General features: G+C 38.4%; 4 protein-coding genes and 1 long non-coding RNA gene across 9 annotated transcripts; 1 reads left to right on the plus strand and 4 right to left on the minus strand.

Annotated features, from left to right (window-relative positions):
- Window positions 1-4,989: 4,989 nt before the first annotated feature.
- Window positions 4,990-6,522, minus strand: LOC147929000 (uncharacterized). The gene is made up of 5 exons (XM_087486359.1): window positions 6,297-6,522; window positions 6,123-6,219; window positions 5,511-5,643; window positions 5,237-5,430; window positions 4,990-5,116 (listed from the first exon to the last, which is right to left on the minus strand). The coding sequence occupies exons 1-5, from the start codon at window positions 6,520-6,522 to the stop codon at window positions 4,990-4,992; spliced, it is 777 nt and encodes a 258-aa protein (XP_087342485.1).
- A 2,276-nt stretch (window positions 6,523-8,798) lies between these two features.
- Window positions 8,799-11,113, minus strand: LOC104743054 (uncharacterized protein At4g15545). 2 transcript variants are annotated; one of them, XM_087485551.1, is made up of 9 exons: window positions 10,555-11,113; window positions 10,345-10,413; window positions 10,193-10,246; window positions 10,065-10,107; window positions 9,927-9,962; window positions 9,526-9,771; window positions 9,378-9,423; window positions 9,211-9,289; window positions 8,799-9,101 (listed from the first exon to the last, which is right to left on the minus strand). In XM_087485551.1, exons 1-9 carry the CDS (start codon window positions 10,822-10,824, stop codon window positions 9,012-9,014), a joined length of 933 nt encoding a protein of 310 aa, XP_087341677.1. In that variant the 5' UTR covers window positions 10,825-11,113; the 3' UTR covers window positions 8,799-9,011. The 2 variants fall into 2 exon arrangements, with proteins under 2 accessions (XP_087341677.1, XP_087341678.1); XM_087485552.1 differs by having other exon boundaries at window positions 10,345-10,459; window positions 10,555-10,876.
- Window positions 10,559-13,114, plus strand: LOC104743053 (uncharacterized). Of its 3 annotated transcripts, XR_015580476.1 has the most exons (9): window positions 10,559-10,933; window positions 11,045-11,187; window positions 11,322-11,446; window positions 11,527-11,583; window positions 11,882-11,958; window positions 12,036-12,123; window positions 12,326-12,391; window positions 12,473-12,499; window positions 12,609-13,114. It is a non-coding gene; the product is annotated as an uncharacterized LOC104743053 (long non-coding RNA). The 3 variants fall into 3 exon arrangements; XR_760604.3 differs by lacking the exons at window positions 10,559-10,933; window positions 12,473-12,499 and having other exon boundaries at window positions 10,978-11,187; window positions 12,562-13,025; XR_760603.3 differs by lacking the exons at window positions 10,559-10,933; window positions 12,609-13,114 and having other exon boundaries at window positions 10,978-11,187; window positions 12,473-12,537.
- Window positions 12,910-14,563, minus strand: LOC104743052 (70 kDa peptidyl-prolyl isomerase). Of its 2 annotated transcripts, none has more exons than XM_010464176.3 (3): window positions 14,168-14,563; window positions 13,777-13,965; window positions 12,910-13,650 (listed from the first exon to the last, which is right to left on the minus strand). In XM_010464176.3, exons 1-3 carry the CDS (start codon window positions 14,357-14,359, stop codon window positions 13,210-13,212), a joined length of 822 nt encoding a protein of 273 aa, XP_010462478.1. In that variant the 5' UTR covers window positions 14,360-14,563; the 3' UTR covers window positions 12,910-13,209. The 2 variants fall into 2 exon arrangements, with proteins under 2 accessions (XP_010462478.1, XP_087341679.1); XM_087485553.1 differs by having other exon boundaries at window positions 12,910-13,655.
- A 433-nt stretch (window positions 14,564-14,996) lies between these two features.
- LOC104744196 (uncharacterized) lies at window positions 14,997-16,469 on the minus strand. The gene is made up of 5 exons (XM_010465206.2): window positions 16,287-16,469; window positions 16,085-16,152; window positions 15,612-15,945; window positions 15,302-15,385; window positions 14,997-15,206 (listed from the first exon to the last, which is right to left on the minus strand). The coding sequence occupies exons 1-5, from the start codon at window positions 16,387-16,389 to the stop codon at window positions 14,998-15,000; spliced, it is 798 nt and encodes a 265-aa protein (XP_010463508.2). The 5' UTR covers window positions 16,390-16,469; the 3' UTR covers window position 14,997.
- Window positions 16,470-16,732: the final 263 nt, after the last annotated feature.

Here is a 16,732-nt window from a genome sequence, read left to right on the forward strand (position 1 = left end):
TTATTCCGCTGTTGATTGTGAAAGTGGTTAGGTGGCTAGTGGATATGGGACCACTAGTTGTAGTTTATTTATTTATATATTATTTGTTATTTACTATTAAAAAAAAAAGGTCGGTCTTTTCATGAGCCAACCGCACTCTGCTCAGAAGATCTGCTCTATCAACCGCCTCCAAACCCAACGGTTCCTGAGACACAGCACACAAACTCAACGCATTGATCTCTCTTACCAGAGACTCCATCTCCTGCTCTTGAGCCGAAGCTGCCCTCTTCCGACTTAGAGCATCTACAACAAGGTTAGCCTTACCAAGATGATAGGCTATCTCCAAATCATAATCCGCCACAAGCTCCATCCACCGCCTCTTCCTCAAATTCAGCTTAGGCTGAGTGAATATATACTTCAGGCTCTTATGATATGTACACACCTGCACCTTTGCACCATAAAGATAAGATCTCCAAATCTTCAGGGCAAAAACTACAACACCCATCTCCAAATCATGAGTAGGATAGTTGCCTTCATGCTCCTGCAACTGCCGCGAAGCATAGGCAATCACCTTCCCATGCTGCATCAGAACAAACCCCAAACCAACTCTAGATGCATCTGTAAACCACATAGGGTTCTCCCTGCTTAGGCAAAGCCAAAACTGGCGCAGTAGTCAACATCTCCTTCAGGCTTGCAAATCCTTCCTCACACTCCTCTGACCAAACAAAAGGAACATCCTTCCCTGTCAACATAGTCATTGGACGTTCTCTGCTCGCAAACCCCTGCACGAATCTCCTGTAGTATCCTGCCAATCCAAGAAAACTCCTGATCTCTGTGGCATTCTGCGGTCTAGGCCAATCTCTGATAGCCTGAATCTTCTCCGGATCTACAAAAACCCCGTCTGCAGACACAATATGACCTAGAAACCCATCTCACGCTGCCAAAAACTGCACTTGCTCAACTTAGCAAACAACTTCTACTCCCGCAGCATCTCCATAACTGCCCTCAAATGCATTGCATGCTCCTCAGGACTCTTAGAATAGACCAGGATATCATCGATGAAAATGATGACAGATACATCCAGAAACTCCTGAAATACACTGTTCATCAATCTCATAAACACTGCTGGTGCGTTAGTCAACCCGAAAGGCATCACCACGAACTCATAATGCCCATACCTCGTCCTGAATGTAGTCTTCCTCACATCTGCCTCATCTATCGGTATCTGTTGATAACCCGACCCCAGATCTACCTTGGAGAACCAAGTAGTACCCCTCAACTGATCCAACAACTCATCAATCCTGGGAAGAGGGTACTTGTTCTTCACAGTGACCCAGTTCAAACCCCTGTAATCAATACACAACCGAAAACTCCCATCCTTCTTCTTGACAAACAACACCGGTGCTCCCCACGGTGATAATCTACAAATCCTCTAGCTGCTTCTTCAGCTCTGCCATCTTTGCTGGAGTCATTCTGTAAGGAGCCTTGGATAACGACATCGCCCCTGGTTGCAGTTCAATCGTAAAAGGATCAGACCGAGATGGTGGTAACCCCTGCAATGACTGGAACACATCCTCAAACTCCTCTACAACTGACCGTAGACTTCTCCACTGACTTTGGCATAGATATGGTAACCAAATAAGCCTCATGGCCCTTCTCGATCATCTTCCCAACCTGAATGACCGATATCACGAGACTCCCCGAAGTCGGTCTAATACTCTGAAAAACCAACTTCACTCCTGGACGCTCAAGCTCCACTCTACCCCGATAGCAGTCCAAATGCACTATATGCTGATGCATCCAATCCATCCCGAGAATAACATCATACAGCTCCACTAGAGTGATAAGCAAATCCGCTGGCCATGAGTCTCCTGCGATCTGAATATCAACTCCCCTAGCTCGTTCAATAACTCTCAGGAACTTGCCTCCTGCAACTTTGACAACTCCTGTACGTTCCCCGGGATCCCCTACACAAACCTCATGTGTTGAGAACCTAACACTTTATCATAGGGAAAATATAAAATCTGAACCTACTAAGAATTCACAAAGTTACAGTACTAGAAATTATACCTGTAATCGCCCCGACATTGGTTCCACCAATCTCTGTAGTCGTGTAAACCCATGGCGCCTGCTCAATCCGTGCCACCTGCTGCCGTCCAGGCTGCACCTGATGCAATGCTGCCACTACTACCGGCTGCAACTTGGGACAATAGGGCTTGATGTGCCCTGGCTCCCTGCAATGATAGCACACACGATCTACTGTCGTTGGAGCACTCCTCTTGGAACAGCTAGCAACCTTGTGATCCTTGCTTCTACACCCGAAGCAACTCGCACCACTCGGCCTCTGCGTAGCCTCCCACCTCCTCTTGGTTCCTTGTGCAGGCTTACCGCCCCTGCTAGAACCACCCTGCTGCTGAGCCCTACTAGGCTGAACTGCTGGACAAACCGCCACTGACTGTGCCCGGATGTCCTCCTCAATCCTTGTTGCAGTCTCAACCAGCTCTGCACGTGTAGCATAACTCCGCCCTCTACAATGAACCCTCAAATCATCACGTAGGGCCCTCAAAAACCTCCTGATCTGAGCCTGCTCACACTCCATATCACAACCCCATACCTCAGAAGTCTACTGAACTCCAAGTCAAGCTCCCGCACTGGCCGAGTCCCTTGAGCTAGCTGAAGGAACTGCACCTCCAACCTATACAGTGCCTCTCTAGGGAAATACTTGCAGTTGAACTCCAAGACGAATTCAGCCCAGGACATTTCCTTTTACACTCTCCTGGCTGCCACAGAACACCACCACCACTGAGCATCACCAGTCAAATGGTGGACCCCAATGTCCACCCAAAACGCCTCAGGGCATCTCAGAGTATGGAAGTTACGTTCCACACTCGTCATCCACGCCTCCGCACCGGTAGGATTAGTACCTCCCGAAAACCGCTCGGTACATATACGTCCCATCTCTGTCAGCATACTGATATAACGAGAATGGACCCCCACATCCGCAGCCACTGGATGCCGCTCCTCCGCCACCACTGGTGGCGCTACCTGAGCCTGAGCCGGTGCCACTGGCGGCAATCGCTCTATCAACTGTGCCCGCAAACCCGCAAGGTCGACACCCAGAACTCCACCCACTGCGACACCCGCACCTGGGGCCCTAACATCACCGGCCACTGGAGCATCAACACCGCCCCCTCCGACCACACTCACGGAATCCCCCTGGACACCATGCGACTCGCCGACACCCTCTGCTGTCACACTCTGGTCCTCGGTCTCACTAACCACAGGGACTCTGCCCCTACCATGACCACGTCCGCGACCACGACCACGTCCGCGTCCACGACCACGACCAGCAACAGCACCATCTCTAGCCATCTGCACTACCATGAACAGAAGACTAGGCAAACAATTTGTACCACAACACAAAAACATAAACTCACCGTGGAATCACACAGTAGGCTTGAAGAGGATGTTCTAGGACTCCATGCCACACACAATTGACTAACTCACATAATCAATCAAACATGCAATCCCAAACATCACAACAGAAACCTGGTGAATCCAAACCTAGAACCGTAAGGGCTCTGATACCAAACTGAAACGACCCAACCCGTTTTTTAAAAATAATAAATAATATAAAATAATAAACTACAACTAGTGGTCACATACCCACTAGCCACCTAACCACAAACACAACCAACAGCGGAATAACAATTACCAATAACCAATAAATATCCAATAAATAAATAACCAATAATAAATAAACAATACTCCAATATCAAACAACAAAAAACAAGGAACCAGCAACCTAGCAAGTTCTAAAGACCCAACTCTAGCAACCTAACAATGTCATAAAACATCCAACCGAGTCCCTAGAACATCCTCCTCTTCATTGCCTTGATTCCACGATCACACTTTGCCTTTACCTACACCACAAACACATATTGCAATGCATGAGTATTTTAAAAACACTCAGTAAGGCAATCCTCCCATCTACTGGGCTATAGACACAAGGAATAGATTCATCTCTAACCATCAAACAACAATCAACAAACAACAAATAACAAATCAGGACTCTGCATCGACCGACACCAATATGCATCGACCGACACCACATAGGGATGCATCGACCGACCTAAGGGTTGCATCGATCGATGCAAATTACACAAGCATCGACCGACACCCAAACTGCATCGACCGACGCATGCTCGACATAACACGAAAGCCCTAGAGTTTTACGCGCCGTCCTCGCACTTGCATCAACCAACGCAAGATATGCATCGACCGTTGCAATGCCGAGCGAGCATCGTGTTTTCCCTAAAGCTTCTCGCCGGATCTTTGTTCCTGCAACCACAAGACTCGATCCCAAGCCACAAGAAAGCTTCCTAACGTCCCAATTATCAATCTAACAAGTCTAACATCACACAACAAGCAAATTAGAGAGTTCTCTAGCTTAGATAAGCCATGGTCCTGCACTTACCTATGCGAAGACGATTCTGAACCTTAAACACGCAAGAAAACACTTCTAGGAAGTTCCTACAACAATCTCAGCTACAGATCTCCACAGAAACAGCTTGAAAACTCCCAAAAACCTCAAGAACGCTCAAGAACTCTTTCTCTCTTCTCTTTTCTCTCAAAAACGGCTAAAGTCGTCTAATGAGACAAAAGGAACGACTTAAGGGTTTCCTTTCCCTTTTGCCCAAAACGCAGCATTTAACTTAAGTCAAAACGCACTAAATTGAGTCAGCATCGACCGTTGCTCCACCTGCATCGATCGATGCACATCCTAAACCGAGATTCCGGTTCGCGGATGTTACAGATAGAAAGGAGAAACTCGAATGTCTGCCCTTCTAAAGCTTTAACTTCGAAAGGGATAGATTCAAGATCCTCCAGCTATTGTAGATATAAGTAAAGTTATACAAATTATACATAAAAGCCAATTGTATATGACTATACTGTTTCTATTTGTTTAGAAAATATTATAAACAAATAGACGTCTATAAAGATGCATAATTACCAACTCATATCTATTGTTGAAGAGTTCTGAAGATTGCATTCCAACCATATCGCAGCGAAGTTGTCAAATACCATACACTTCGATTCCCTAGTTTCGTCTTTGATTTTTAGATAAATCCAGAACCTAAAAAGTTTGTCTTTTTTATTTTTTAGTATTAAATAGATTAATTTTAGTATACACCGAAACTTTTATATTTTTTTCAGTATTAAATAAATTTGAGGGAAATTTGTATAAGAATCTTACCTGGGGGAGACATTTGTTCTATACTCTTTGCAATGCTCACAAAAAAACTTTGGTGACGGTTTTTGCTTTTCATCTTCCAACTTAATGTTTTGCTCCACAATAGTCTTTTTGTTGCATTTCTTACACGCAATGTTGACCCAAGCATAGTCTCTATCGACTTCCAATACTGTACAAACGGTACGACACATCCCTACCTATAAAGATTTATTTTTTAGAAAATTTAGTAAATTAATAATAATGCAATGGATGAAGAATATGTTAAGCAATAGTATACTTCAAAGGCATGAAGAACTTCTTGGATAGTTTTGACAGGATATTCTTCTAATTCTTCCTTTTTAGGTTTTCCCCAAAATACTTTCTTTTGCAATGAATCCATGATCGTCAATTGCAAGCCATCGTTGGGAAGCCTAAGATTCAAGTTGCACGGGTTATTGAACATCGACAATAAACGATAATATATATAAAAGTATATGACGAAAGGAACTGACTTCATTATTAGTTCTTCAACTTCAGGAATTATTGGATTGATTATAACTTTTGACCAGTCCCACTGATTTTGAACACTAAATACATTTGTAGTCAAACATGTTTGAATAAAATATCTCTAATAAGAATTTGGAATCATGTAAATATGTTGGAGAGATGGAAAAAACGTACCGTTGTAGAAATTGACTTTAGCAAACCTTATTAAGCAGAAAACAATACCATCGGTAGACTCGTGGTATGCTTTACTTATTATTTGGGAGAAAGTACCCCAAAGAGTACACAAAACACGTGTATCCCTTTGTGAGAAGGTAATATACTATAATAATTAGATGATGTTTTGTAATATGTGTCATGTGCAATAAAATTGGAAAAAAGATAATAGATCAAAATCAAAACTTACTCAGCATTTCTCAAGTGGAAGTCGATTTTGGTAGTTGGTTTGTTAGTTGAAGTTATTTCCTTAATTTTACCACAATCGACAACTTGACCAAACAAATCTGAGATAACACATTTTGGTTAGTTTAGAACAATAAAGTAGGACATATTATTCTTAAAAGCAATATGATAAACGTACCGAATAGCAAACTTTCTTTTTGCTTCCCGCCAAACACGACATCATAAGATGCTAATGAAAGAAACATATCATCAGATTTGTTATCAGAAGGGTTGACACTTGTTCTGGATGTGAACAAAATCTTCCATTTCAATTCAGATAGTTTGAAAGCACCATAAGTAGGAGATAAATTAAAAGTTGAAATTAGGATCCAATTCCCTTCTTTGAGTTTCCCTTTAACGGCCATGATCTGGTCCTTTTTAACGGTAGCAGCTATCTTATCATCCTACAAAATATTAAAATATAATTATTATTTGGTAGAAAAAAATAAGTATATATGAGGACGATAAGAATAAAATGAATGATTACTAATAGTAGAATCTACTAAAAACATTTCAATGGTTTCTTCGATTTTAACATTGTAATGCCTCCACAGATGCAAAATCTTGACTTGTATAAGCCAGCTGACTTTATAGGGCCTGACTGATTTTAGAGGGGAAATGGGAAGAGGTGAGGCTAACATTTTAATTTTAATTTGGTAAACTATGGTTGTGTATGGAAATGTATTTCTTTGTAGAATGAGTGTGTTCTTATATAATGTTATCGATAGTGTATCGAATATCAACACCAATAATTAAGGTGGTATTGGTTTAATGATGCGATAATATCAAGAGGATGAAAAATCTCTATACTAAAAGAATTTAAGTTATATTCTACTAGTTACCATATATTCTAGAAAGAATATCGATCTTCCTTATATTGTAAATTTAAAGTTACATTATTATTTTGTGGGATTCTTTTGATTTGTTTTGAGTCATTATATAATTATGAAATTAATTTAGCTCACTAAGTATTTGTCGATTACGCTAAATTCACAAAGAATGCGGGATTTTTTATTAGTAAGATCGATAACAATTTTTTTTTATGGTAGATTTGAGTTATTTATGGAATTGATTTAATGGTAGTATTAGTCGATTATGATAAACTCACAAATAATGCGGGAGTGTGGAATTGAGATATTTATGATGTAAAGAATCCGGGATTTTAAGTAGTAAGATCTCTATCAAATTTTTTTGATGGTAGATTTGAGATATTTAAGGAATTGATTTGAGATATATATATGTCGATAACGATAAATTAGCAAAGAATCCGGGATTTTTAAATAGAAGTGGTTTTTTATTAATTCACTTTACGCTTATGTTTTATAGTTTGTGAATATGGGCCGCATGACCCAATAAAATAGGTAAACGATTAGATTTGAAAATAACGGTTAAGATGTAGTTTACTTGAACGGTCAGGATTAGATTTAAAGATCCGAAAACGGATAAACGGGTCAATAGGATCCGCATGTTTATCCGTTTAGGGAGGGTGTGAAATTTCGACGGAACCCTTAGATTAAATCGATTATTTAGTCATAAATCGCATACCCTTGTAATTTCTTGCGAAACAAAAGTTCAATGGTTAAACGACTTTACAAATAATAGTAGGGATTGTACATTTTTCTTCATCTCTTTTCTATTTTTTTTATTGAATTAATAACTTAAAATTTAAAATAAGTAAATAATATTATAATTTTTATTTTTTTAAAATATATAATCTCCTTATAATTATTTTTCAAAAAACTATTTAAACTTTTTTAAAAAAATATATAATTATCTTTTTACATTATTAATATTTTTTAAAGAAATTTTTGTTTTTTGTCATAATCTCAAATCCCTCCTATTAAATATTAACTTTTACACATCTCAAAATCTTGTTAATTGTTCATTTTCAAAACCATTCTTTATATAATAAGAATATTGTTTAAACAATATTTTTGTTTTTTGGTCATAATCTCAAATCTCTCCTATTAAATATTAACTTTTACACATGTAAAAATTTTAAATTAATAACTTGACATGTGTCAAAATCCTGTTAATAACTAACTTTCAAACCCACTTTATATAATAAGAATATTGTTTAAACAATTTTTGTTTTTTTGTCATAATCTCAAATCCCTCCTATTAAATATTAACTTTTACACATGTCAAAATCTCATATTAATAACTTGACACATGTCAAAATATTGTTAATGACTAACTTTCAAACTCCAACTTTATATAATAAGATATATATAATCTCAATAAGATATATATAATCTCCTTATAATTATTTTTAAAAAAACACTTTAAATTTTTGTAATTTTTTTGATAATTATCTTTTTACATTATTATTGTTTAAACAAGATATTTTATTTTGTTGTAATCTCAAATCCCTCCTATTAAACAATAACTTTTACCCATGTCAAAATTTCATATTGATTTAAACTTTACCCATGTCAAAATTTAAACTTGACACATGTCAAAATCTTGTTAATGGCTAACTTATGTATTAATTTGTTTTGTCTTCACACTCTCTCAAAGTCGTTTTCTGAAAGTTCCCAAATTTTGTTTTACTGAGAATATAAGTTGACAAAATATTATTTGTACTTATTACATCTTTCATATCTTTTGTGTTCATCTGTTCAACTAAGGCAGCAACGAATGAATGATGATGATGATACATTATTGGATCTTTGTTTTGCGTTCTACAGATATATATAAACTCTTATTAGCAAAAGAGCTGGGGGACTTTCAACAACAAAATTCCCTGGCTCTTTTTGTATGGTTAAAAGAGGTTTTACAAATTTTGGGATCAGTCATGACTAAATTGGTCGGTCATGTAAAGAAAGCTTCGAAGTTGGTGTTTGTTTTGGTTTCAACGCCCACCAGTGACAAGTCCCTTAAACGATATGTAAAGATCATTGTTTTCCTTTCCAAATATTTCCTCTGCTTTATGTAATGTTTCCTGGCGATAAAGATGAGAGAGATGACACCATTTTAGGATTCAAACATTGTATGTAGTATAAATTCAGACTCTCACAAGAGTTGTGTTTGAGGGCAGTAGGTATTATTACCTCCCGGCTCTGCTTCCTAGCGTTTAGTTCCTTGATGTTAGCCAGAAATGCACTGAACTGTTGGTAAGACAGACGGCTCCTGCAAACTCAACATGCTAATATATCTATCATTCATTCTCATTTACTGGTTGCTGGCTATAGGAAATTCACAATTTTGTAATATGTACCTGGCTTGTCTAAAGAACTCTTTCCCATCAATCCGCGGATGGCGAGCTGTATAAGAGATAGTGAGTTTGTGATTTTGTGAGGATGAGAACAATCACATTGATGATGTAAAATCAGACAACAATATTGTAAATGCTTAAGTTATAAAACCTGAAACAGAATGTGAGCGAGGAGGAGAGTTTGGCACTGAAGATTGCTGGCTTGCTGAAGACCACAGACGTACATCATAATGTGAAGATGTTGGAGATGCGGCACCAGAGAATAGCTTTGGCGATGAAGCGGCAGAGTAGCTTCTCGTAGACGCAGCAGTAGATATGACCTTCGGTGTTCCGCTTGGCGTATACGCGGGAGAGAACTGCGGTGACAAAGGCAGTCTTTGCCTGGCTTCACTGAAACCTGTTTTATGAAGCATTACACATACATACATCAAAATTACACATGAGAACAAGTTCTTCATTGTTTGTAAAACATCAACAATTACTCTTCTGGCCTAACGTATGTTCTTTTTGTTACTATAAACTTAAATTATTGCTATAATCAGCCATCATTACCTTCTTTGTTTGAGTATAAGCCATTTGAATTCTCATCTACAATGGACACAGAGTAGATAAAATCAGAACAAGTATCTCATGAATACATAAAGAAAAAAAAGGAAATAGAATGAAGTTCAACAAGAGATGTTGCAGTACCTTTGTCTCGAGGAACCATTTTGAGATCAGCTGTCTCAGATTGCTGTAGAAAGAAGAACATTAGTTTTTGGTTCCAGATATGAAAAAAAATAGGATGTCAAAGAGGTAATGGTTCAGAGAGAGCATACAGATGGATTCTCATCATTCAATGACTGCATCAATTGTCTCTTGAATGCTTCCAGCTACAAGGTAAAACACATAAGAGGCTATGAGCACGACGAAATCAAAATGAAATGAATAAATATAATCTATACACAGAACATTTGAAAAAAGCAAGAACCTTTGCAAAATCACGACCAAGTTTCTTCGCAGTAATTGCCAGTGAATCTCGTTCTTGAGTTAGTTTCATCTTCAATCCAAAGATGAACCATGGAATTGAGTAAAAGACAAATACACTTGGATCCAAGTCAGACCAACAGATAAAAAAAATAAAAAAAAAAATAAAAAAAAATTAAAAAAAAAAAAAGAGAGAGAGAGAGAGAATTCTTACATTTTCATCGACAACATTCTTCAAAGTGGACTCAGACTCATGGTAAAGTCTCTGAAAGGAGGACACTTTGTCTTCAAGTTCAAGGACAAGCCCATCTTTCTCAAGAAGCTTCTGTCTCAAGCCGGAGACTTGGGATTCCAGAGTTGAAACCCTAGAAGCGATGGCCATGGAAGTGATCTTCCTGGCGAGATCGAGTTGATCATAAGGGTCGGTGGGAATCACGGCGAGAATCTCGTCGGGGAGGCTGAAGTCACCGCCGCTTTGAGACATATTGCTGATCTCGCAAAAAGGGCCCTCGGGATCTTCTTCGGCTTTGCCCAACTAAAAACTACGTGGCGTCTTTTTATTGGAACATTCCTACTTTCTTTCATTTGTCGCTGTCTGTCTGTCTGCTCCTTATATTTGACTATGAGTCCCTGACTTTTTATAAGTTTCGTGTTTTTAAACCCCCTCAGCCTCAGCTATGTTTTTACTTTCTTATTAAAAACAGAACTCAGCTTATTTAAACGCCGAGAGATCAACAGCAAAAATCTGAAGAAAAATAAAACTCCTCAACTTTGAAACCTCTCTACATAGTCGAAGAAGATTCTGAAAGAATCGAAGAGGAGAAGTTTCACAAATCTCCATTTTGAGGTGTTTCTCTCTTCATCCTTCTTCATTGTCTTATTAATTTGTTCTTCCCTTTTCCAACAGTACGTTCTCTGGTTTGTTGATGAATGAGATAAGCTTTAGTGTAAAGCGTTCGCACTTGCAATTTTGAGTTTCAGGTTCAGCAGGGAGGGAACATGTCAGTTCTTATTGTGACGAGTCTTGGGAGCTGGAGATGTAGTGATTGATGATCTACTCCCATAAAATGTTCTCTGACCTGCAAGACCTTTATCATCCTCTGCAAGTAAGTGTCTGCTTTGCCTATCCAACGTTTCTATGCTACTCAGTACTCACTATGTATCAACTTACTTGCTTATATGGTAGGATCAAGTGATACAATCGGTGCCTGCCTCTCCCACACTGTAGGATTTCACAGCACAGGTGAGTGATCCAATCTGTCTACAAGTAAGATGTTTTTTTTTTTTTTCATCTTCACCTTTTAAATCCCTTACTCTTTGTTCACTAGTTTGCTGCTTTGCCAACTCCTTCGTTGTGTGTTTATACTGTCATTTTATTTCCCATTCGTCATTAATTTGGTTGAGTTACCATGTTTATGAATGACTATCAGTGTGCTGTGGATCAACTTTTGTGGTGTTATGTCCTGTCCTCATGTGACTTGTCTGTTTTCTTTTAAAAATGACTTGCGACTTTAATATGATTGGGTTTCAAATGGATGAAGAACTTGGTGCTCAGGAACTGGAGGAGTTTATCCGCGAAAAGGCTGCCCATTCTAGTAGTGCCGTTGTACTTGAAAGTGTAAGCATCACGTATTCAGTTTGTCATGTAGTTGTATCAAATATGTTTAAATATCTGAGCTTGTATTGCTGTTGCAGATAGGAGATATATATCCCACAGGCCGAGGTAAAGCCTCCTGACAATGTGTTGTTCATCTGTTTACTGAGTCCTGTGACTGAGGTTAAGGTAGGTGCTTGATATATAAAATCTGTGTTTGTGATATTTTGTTCTTTTTCTTCTTGTCTCATGCATGATGTTGTTGACCTCCATACCATTTTTTCACGCTTCGGAACGGTCATATCGGAGCGACAATTTCCTTTATATATGTGTTCGCTTGGAAACCTCAATTTTCTGTTGTTGTATTTATCTTCATGTCTGAATATGGAAGGGTCAAGGGTTGATGTAATCCGGGATTTCAAGACAGGTGACACTTTGTGCTAGCGCCTTTAAATAGGTGACTAGAAATCTCTTGTTAATTACGATTTTTTTTATTTTTTTTTTATTTTTTTGTTATAAAGTTTAATTTAAAAACCAGGATGCATGTGAACAAGCTTACTTCAAGGTAAATGTCAACTTGAAGTGTTGACATAGATTTGTAAATTATACCAAGTTGTTGCTTTCCAGATGGACAATGCTCTGATCAATGATAGACGAATACATGTGGATTTCAGTCAAGAGTGTATCCAAACTTTGGTCACAGTTCCGGCAGAAAAGACGAAATAACTGTAGAAATCCTTGACAAAACATGGAACGCTGCAAGGCTAGCTCAACTTTACTTGGCGGCAAAAAATGGTTACAGGGAATGGATGTTTCAAATGTGGCTCAATGGATCTTGTTGCGAAGGACTGTGTGGGTGGTAATCAGTCTTCAAAGGTCATTGTAAAGGGAGGGCAAGAGAGAGAAGCGAGAGATGGGAGAAGGAATAGGTAATGGCATGGACCGATTACAATAAGTAGGAATTGTATGAGTGTGTGAGGCAAAGAAAGAAAGATTTCATTAAAAAATAAAACAACACACCATTTGATTTGAAGATGGTCTTTTGTACTGTGTATCTCTTATCTAAACTGTCTATTTTTTCATGTATAAAATAGACACAAGAACACTGATACATGCATGGTGACCGCTGAAGCCAATTGCAGATGAGGCAATATAAAACATGGCCAGTCAGCTTTGGTAACACTAGTCCACTTTTGTCTCTAATGCTTTGTTTTGCCAGCTCTTCTGTGCAACAATATGCAAGAAACCATCCCATGTTTCCTATCTACACTATATTCATTTCACAGGACGCACCCCAACGGTTTTTACACGGAATCTGTACTGGGGTGGAGACTCACTACTGCCATCGCTGTCGTCATCGTCATCTTCTTCGCTGGAATCATCTTGAACTGAATCCCAACGGGCGTAATCGAGTGTGGAATGACCCTTAGGCTTAGGTATGGCTTGCCACGCATTAGATTGCAGCTTTCCAGACAAGGGCACTTCCTTGCTGTTCTGATCTCTAACCTCTGGTGTTTTAGGTGCTACAACTTCCACCTTGTTTAGAGTAGTCTCTAGATCTTTTGTGACGGCAACTACAGAGTCAAACCTCTTATCTCTTCTCTCATGGAGAGCCCGCTCAACTTGTCTATATTTCTTCTCTGCTGTGTCTTGTTCAACGTCTTGTTCTTGGTCTTGTTCAAACTCTTCTTCAGATTCAGGAATTGGAGCAAGGGACTTTCCTTGACCAAGAAACACAAGAAGAAACGCTTTTTAAAATCCAAACACAATTGAAATGAGCCATACCGTAAAGAAAAAAGAAAAAAGGTAAAAGAGAGAGGGAGAGTATTATAAAGGATATACCAACTGAGTCCTCAAGCGAGACTCGAGGTTGAGATAAACCTCAGAATCAGGGTTCAACTCCAAAAGCCTGGTGACATCAAAAAGAGCAGATTGGTAGTCCTTAAGGGTGACTAAAGTCTGAGCCCTCAGCATCAACGCTCCGCTGTGTTTCTGATCAAGCTCAAGCACCCAAGTGCATTCTTCTGCTGCCTGATGGAAGAATCCAAACACACAACTTATAAACTTTCACAATTTCAAAAAGTCTAACATTAGCATTTGTTCTCTAACATTCATGTTATTATCATTAGCTTTGAATTCATTTCAAATAAACAAGCTCCAACGTCATTCATTAGCACGGATCTCAATTGACCATTTCTAAGTTTCAAACAGAATTAAAAAAAAAAAAAAAAACCTTATTGAAGTCGTGTAATTTCAAATAACAAGCGGCGCGGTTGCTGTGAAGAGCGATCTTCTGGGGTTTGGGCTTAGCAGCTGTAAGAGCCTCCGTGTAGAAGAGAAGAGCCTCCCTGTACTTACCGTCTCTGTAGAGCTGATGCCCTTTCTCCACCTTGCTTGACGCCGTCGCCGTCACCACCGATGCCATACTCCGTCCGTAGATTCAACTAAACTGCTGGTGAGAGAGAGGGAGAGAAGAAAGAGAGAGATCCAAAGAGGGAAGAGCAACCAATATTGGTGGTGAAGTGAAGCGTAATAATATGAATCTTCTTCTTCTTCTTCGATTCGATTTCAATGGCGACTTGTATCTATCTATCTGATTAATAATAATAATTAGATATATTATTAATTTAGGCATTTTTCCACCGGGTATTGTATTTAAATATATTTTTTATAATTAAAAATTAATTTATAGTCCCGCCATCTGGCACTCTTGTTGGGTAAGTGGGTGATATATATGGCCCATTTAACATTTCACTCAGGCCCAACTAAAGGAGTTTTTTTTAATCGTTTATCCATATAACACACAAAATTAAATAAAATTTGAAATATTTCTCAAAATGAATCTCTAGTTTTATAAAAAAAAAAAAAAAATGATGAGCAGGGTAATACGATTATTAGTTGGTGCATAAATGAAATCAAGAATTAGAACCAAAAACAATCCACTCACTAATCAGGAAATAAGTTGCTTAAACATGGAAACAGCATTGATGTTCAGTGACAGAGAAAAAAAAAAAAAGGAGAGAAAAGATACAACAAAAATACTCATATAGCAGAGCAAAATACTTAAGCCTCTTGCACAATTTTCTTCACAACATTGTCCAAATTCTCCAGAGGATCTTCTTTGGTGACTTCAGCAGGAGGAGTCTCAACGATCTGTGAGCTAGAAGCAACTTCTTTAGCTGGTGCCTTTGCTTTCTTTTTCTTCTTAGGCTTCACAGACTTAGCTTCCTCACCAGCTTTCTCAACAATTTCCTTGGTACCAGTCCCAGTTTCTACACATTATTATAGAAAACGCCCATGTTACAAACATACTTAAGAAGGGAACAAAATGTCTATTCATTCAACCAAATCAGGAAGTGAAATTTACCGATTTGCATTGGTTCAGAAGTAGCATCAACACGACCTTGGTTCTCAGCTTCATCAGTTGGAAGGTTCTCTGTAGCAGTTGGAGCTAATCAAACGGTTAATACTAAAAGATACCAAAACTAATAACATCTTAAAATGAAGAGAATCACTAACTTCAACCAAAATCTGAAGGAAACGAATTCATCAGTATTATGGCTCTCATCCACAAGTTCTAACGTATGTGCAAGAATTATACTCTTGGTCAATCGTGACCAATAAATTTTAAAGCAGTATATATATATATTTAGAGAAAACAAAAAAACGAAGGTTACCTTTTGCTATTGAACCAGTTGCAATAGGTTCAACCTCTCTTTTACCACTTGACGTCTCAACCCCAAGAGCTGGTTTCTTACGACTTTCGTTAGCCGAAGTTTTAGATTTCCTCTTTTTTGATGATTTCTCCTCTGGTCCATGAGTTATCAGAGTAGGAAGAGTCGGAGCAGGGTTTGAAGAAGCAGCAGTGTTAGTCATCGGCAGCTCACCGGCCTTGTCCTCAACAGGCATGACGTCCACAGATAGAAACCAGTCCTTGTTACCGATGGCCTGAAAAGCCTGACTCAGAATCATCGAGTCAGGCAAGTGATAAACTTGCCCTCCCGACTTAACCTATAAAACAAAACCAAGATCCATCCGTAAGTTGTTGTTTTTCTTCTTTTTTCTTGAAACAACAGAAAGAAAGAAAGAAAGAAAGACGTGGGGGTATGATATGAATTAAAAAAAAAAAAAAAAAAACAGATTGTTTTACCTTCAAGGCAGAAACCATGATTTTCCCAAGAGTTGGGAAACAACGTTCGTGGTCCTTGCTAAATTTCTCTGTGCAAATAACAGGCAAATCAAGATTAAACATAGATGCATGACATTTGACACAAAAACGAATTTACCAAAATATCGATAAGAAAGAAAAGACCATAAATATATAAAGATAAGAACAGATGTAATCATGTAACCTTTGAAAACTAATACAGAGTCACGTTTATCCAATAGAATGGCGAGATGAGTGTCCTTATTAGTGGTAGCGAAAACACATCTTACTGTTGTTTCATCTGCCATAGTAAGCAACGGAAATGATATGATTATATATATTAGGGTTTTTTGAAGAAGATAATTAACAAGAAACGAGGCTCTCTCACTATCTCTCTACTTTCTATGGACGGACATATATTTATATGCAAGAGTAGCTTTCTTCCTCACAAGTTCAAAAGAAATACCAAAGGCCACTTTCTTTTTTTTCTTTTTTTGGGAAAACGAAACGTCAATAATATTCAGTAGTATCATTATTATCTCTTCCTTTCCCGCATCGTTTTGTCGTCCTAGTGAGTTTTAATGGCTCAATTTATTTTTTCTTGTATTTATTTACTGCTTCTATTATCGCTCTTCCTCTCTCCCCACCTTC

Source organism: Camelina sativa, chromosome 14, assembly GCF_030686135.1.
Source record: "Camelina sativa cultivar CO46 ecotype springtype chromosome 14, ASM3068613v1".
Lineage (NCBI taxonomy): Eukaryota > Viridiplantae > Streptophyta > Magnoliopsida > Brassicales > Brassicaceae > Camelina > Camelina sativa.

Excerpts from the sequence above, each read along its gene's own strand:
- LOC104743054 (XM_087485551.1), bottom strand. The coding sequence starts at position 10,824 with ATGTCTCAAAGCGGCGGTGACTTCAGCCTCCCCGACGAGATTCTCGCC. Across the intron at positions 10,247-10,344 it reads TTGGTCGTGATTTTGCAAAG|CTGGAAGCATTCAAGAGACA; the intron begins GTTCTTGCTTTT and ends TTTACCTTGTAG. Across the intron at positions 9,424-9,525 it reads TCGCTCACATTCTGTTTCAG|CTCGCCATCCGCGGATTGAT; the intron begins GTTTTATAACTT and ends TCTCTTATACAG.
- LOC147929000 (XM_087486359.1), bottom strand. The coding sequence starts at position 6,522 with ATGGCCGTTAAAGGGAAACTCAAAGAAGGGAATTGGATCCTAATTTCA. Across the intron at positions 6,220-6,296 it reads AAAAGAAAGTTTGCTATTCG|ATTTGTTTGGTCAAGTTGTC; the intron begins GTACGTTTATCA and ends GTGTTATCTCAG. Across the intron at positions 5,644-6,122 it reads TTCCACTTGAGAAATGCTGA|GCTTCCCAACGATGGCTTGC; the intron begins GTAAGTTTTGAT and ends CTTGAATCTTAG.
- LOC104743052 (XM_010464176.3), bottom strand. The coding sequence starts at position 14,359 with ATGGCATCGGTGGTGACGGCGACGGCGTCAAGCAAGGTGGAGAAAGGG. Across the intron at positions 13,966-14,167 it reads AATTACACGACTTCAATAAG|GCAGCAGAAGAATGCACTTG; the intron begins GTTTTTTTTTTT and ends TTCTTCCATCAG. Across the intron at positions 13,651-13,776 it reads CTCGCTTGAGGACTCAGTTG|TCCCTTGCTCCAATTCCTGA; the intron begins GTATATCCTTTA and ends GGTCAAGGAAAG.
- LOC104744196 (XM_010465206.2), bottom strand. The coding sequence starts at position 16,389 with ATGGCAGATGAAACAACAGTAAGATGTGTTTTCGCTACCACTAATAAG. Across the intron at positions 16,153-16,286 it reads CTCTGTATTAGTTTTCAAAG|AGAAATTTAGCAAGGACCAC; the intron begins GTTACATGATTA and ends TTATTTGCACAG. Across the intron at positions 15,207-15,301 it reads TTCTGAACCAATGCAAATCG|AAACTGGGACTGGTACCAAG; the intron begins GTAAATTTCACT and ends AATAATGTGTAG.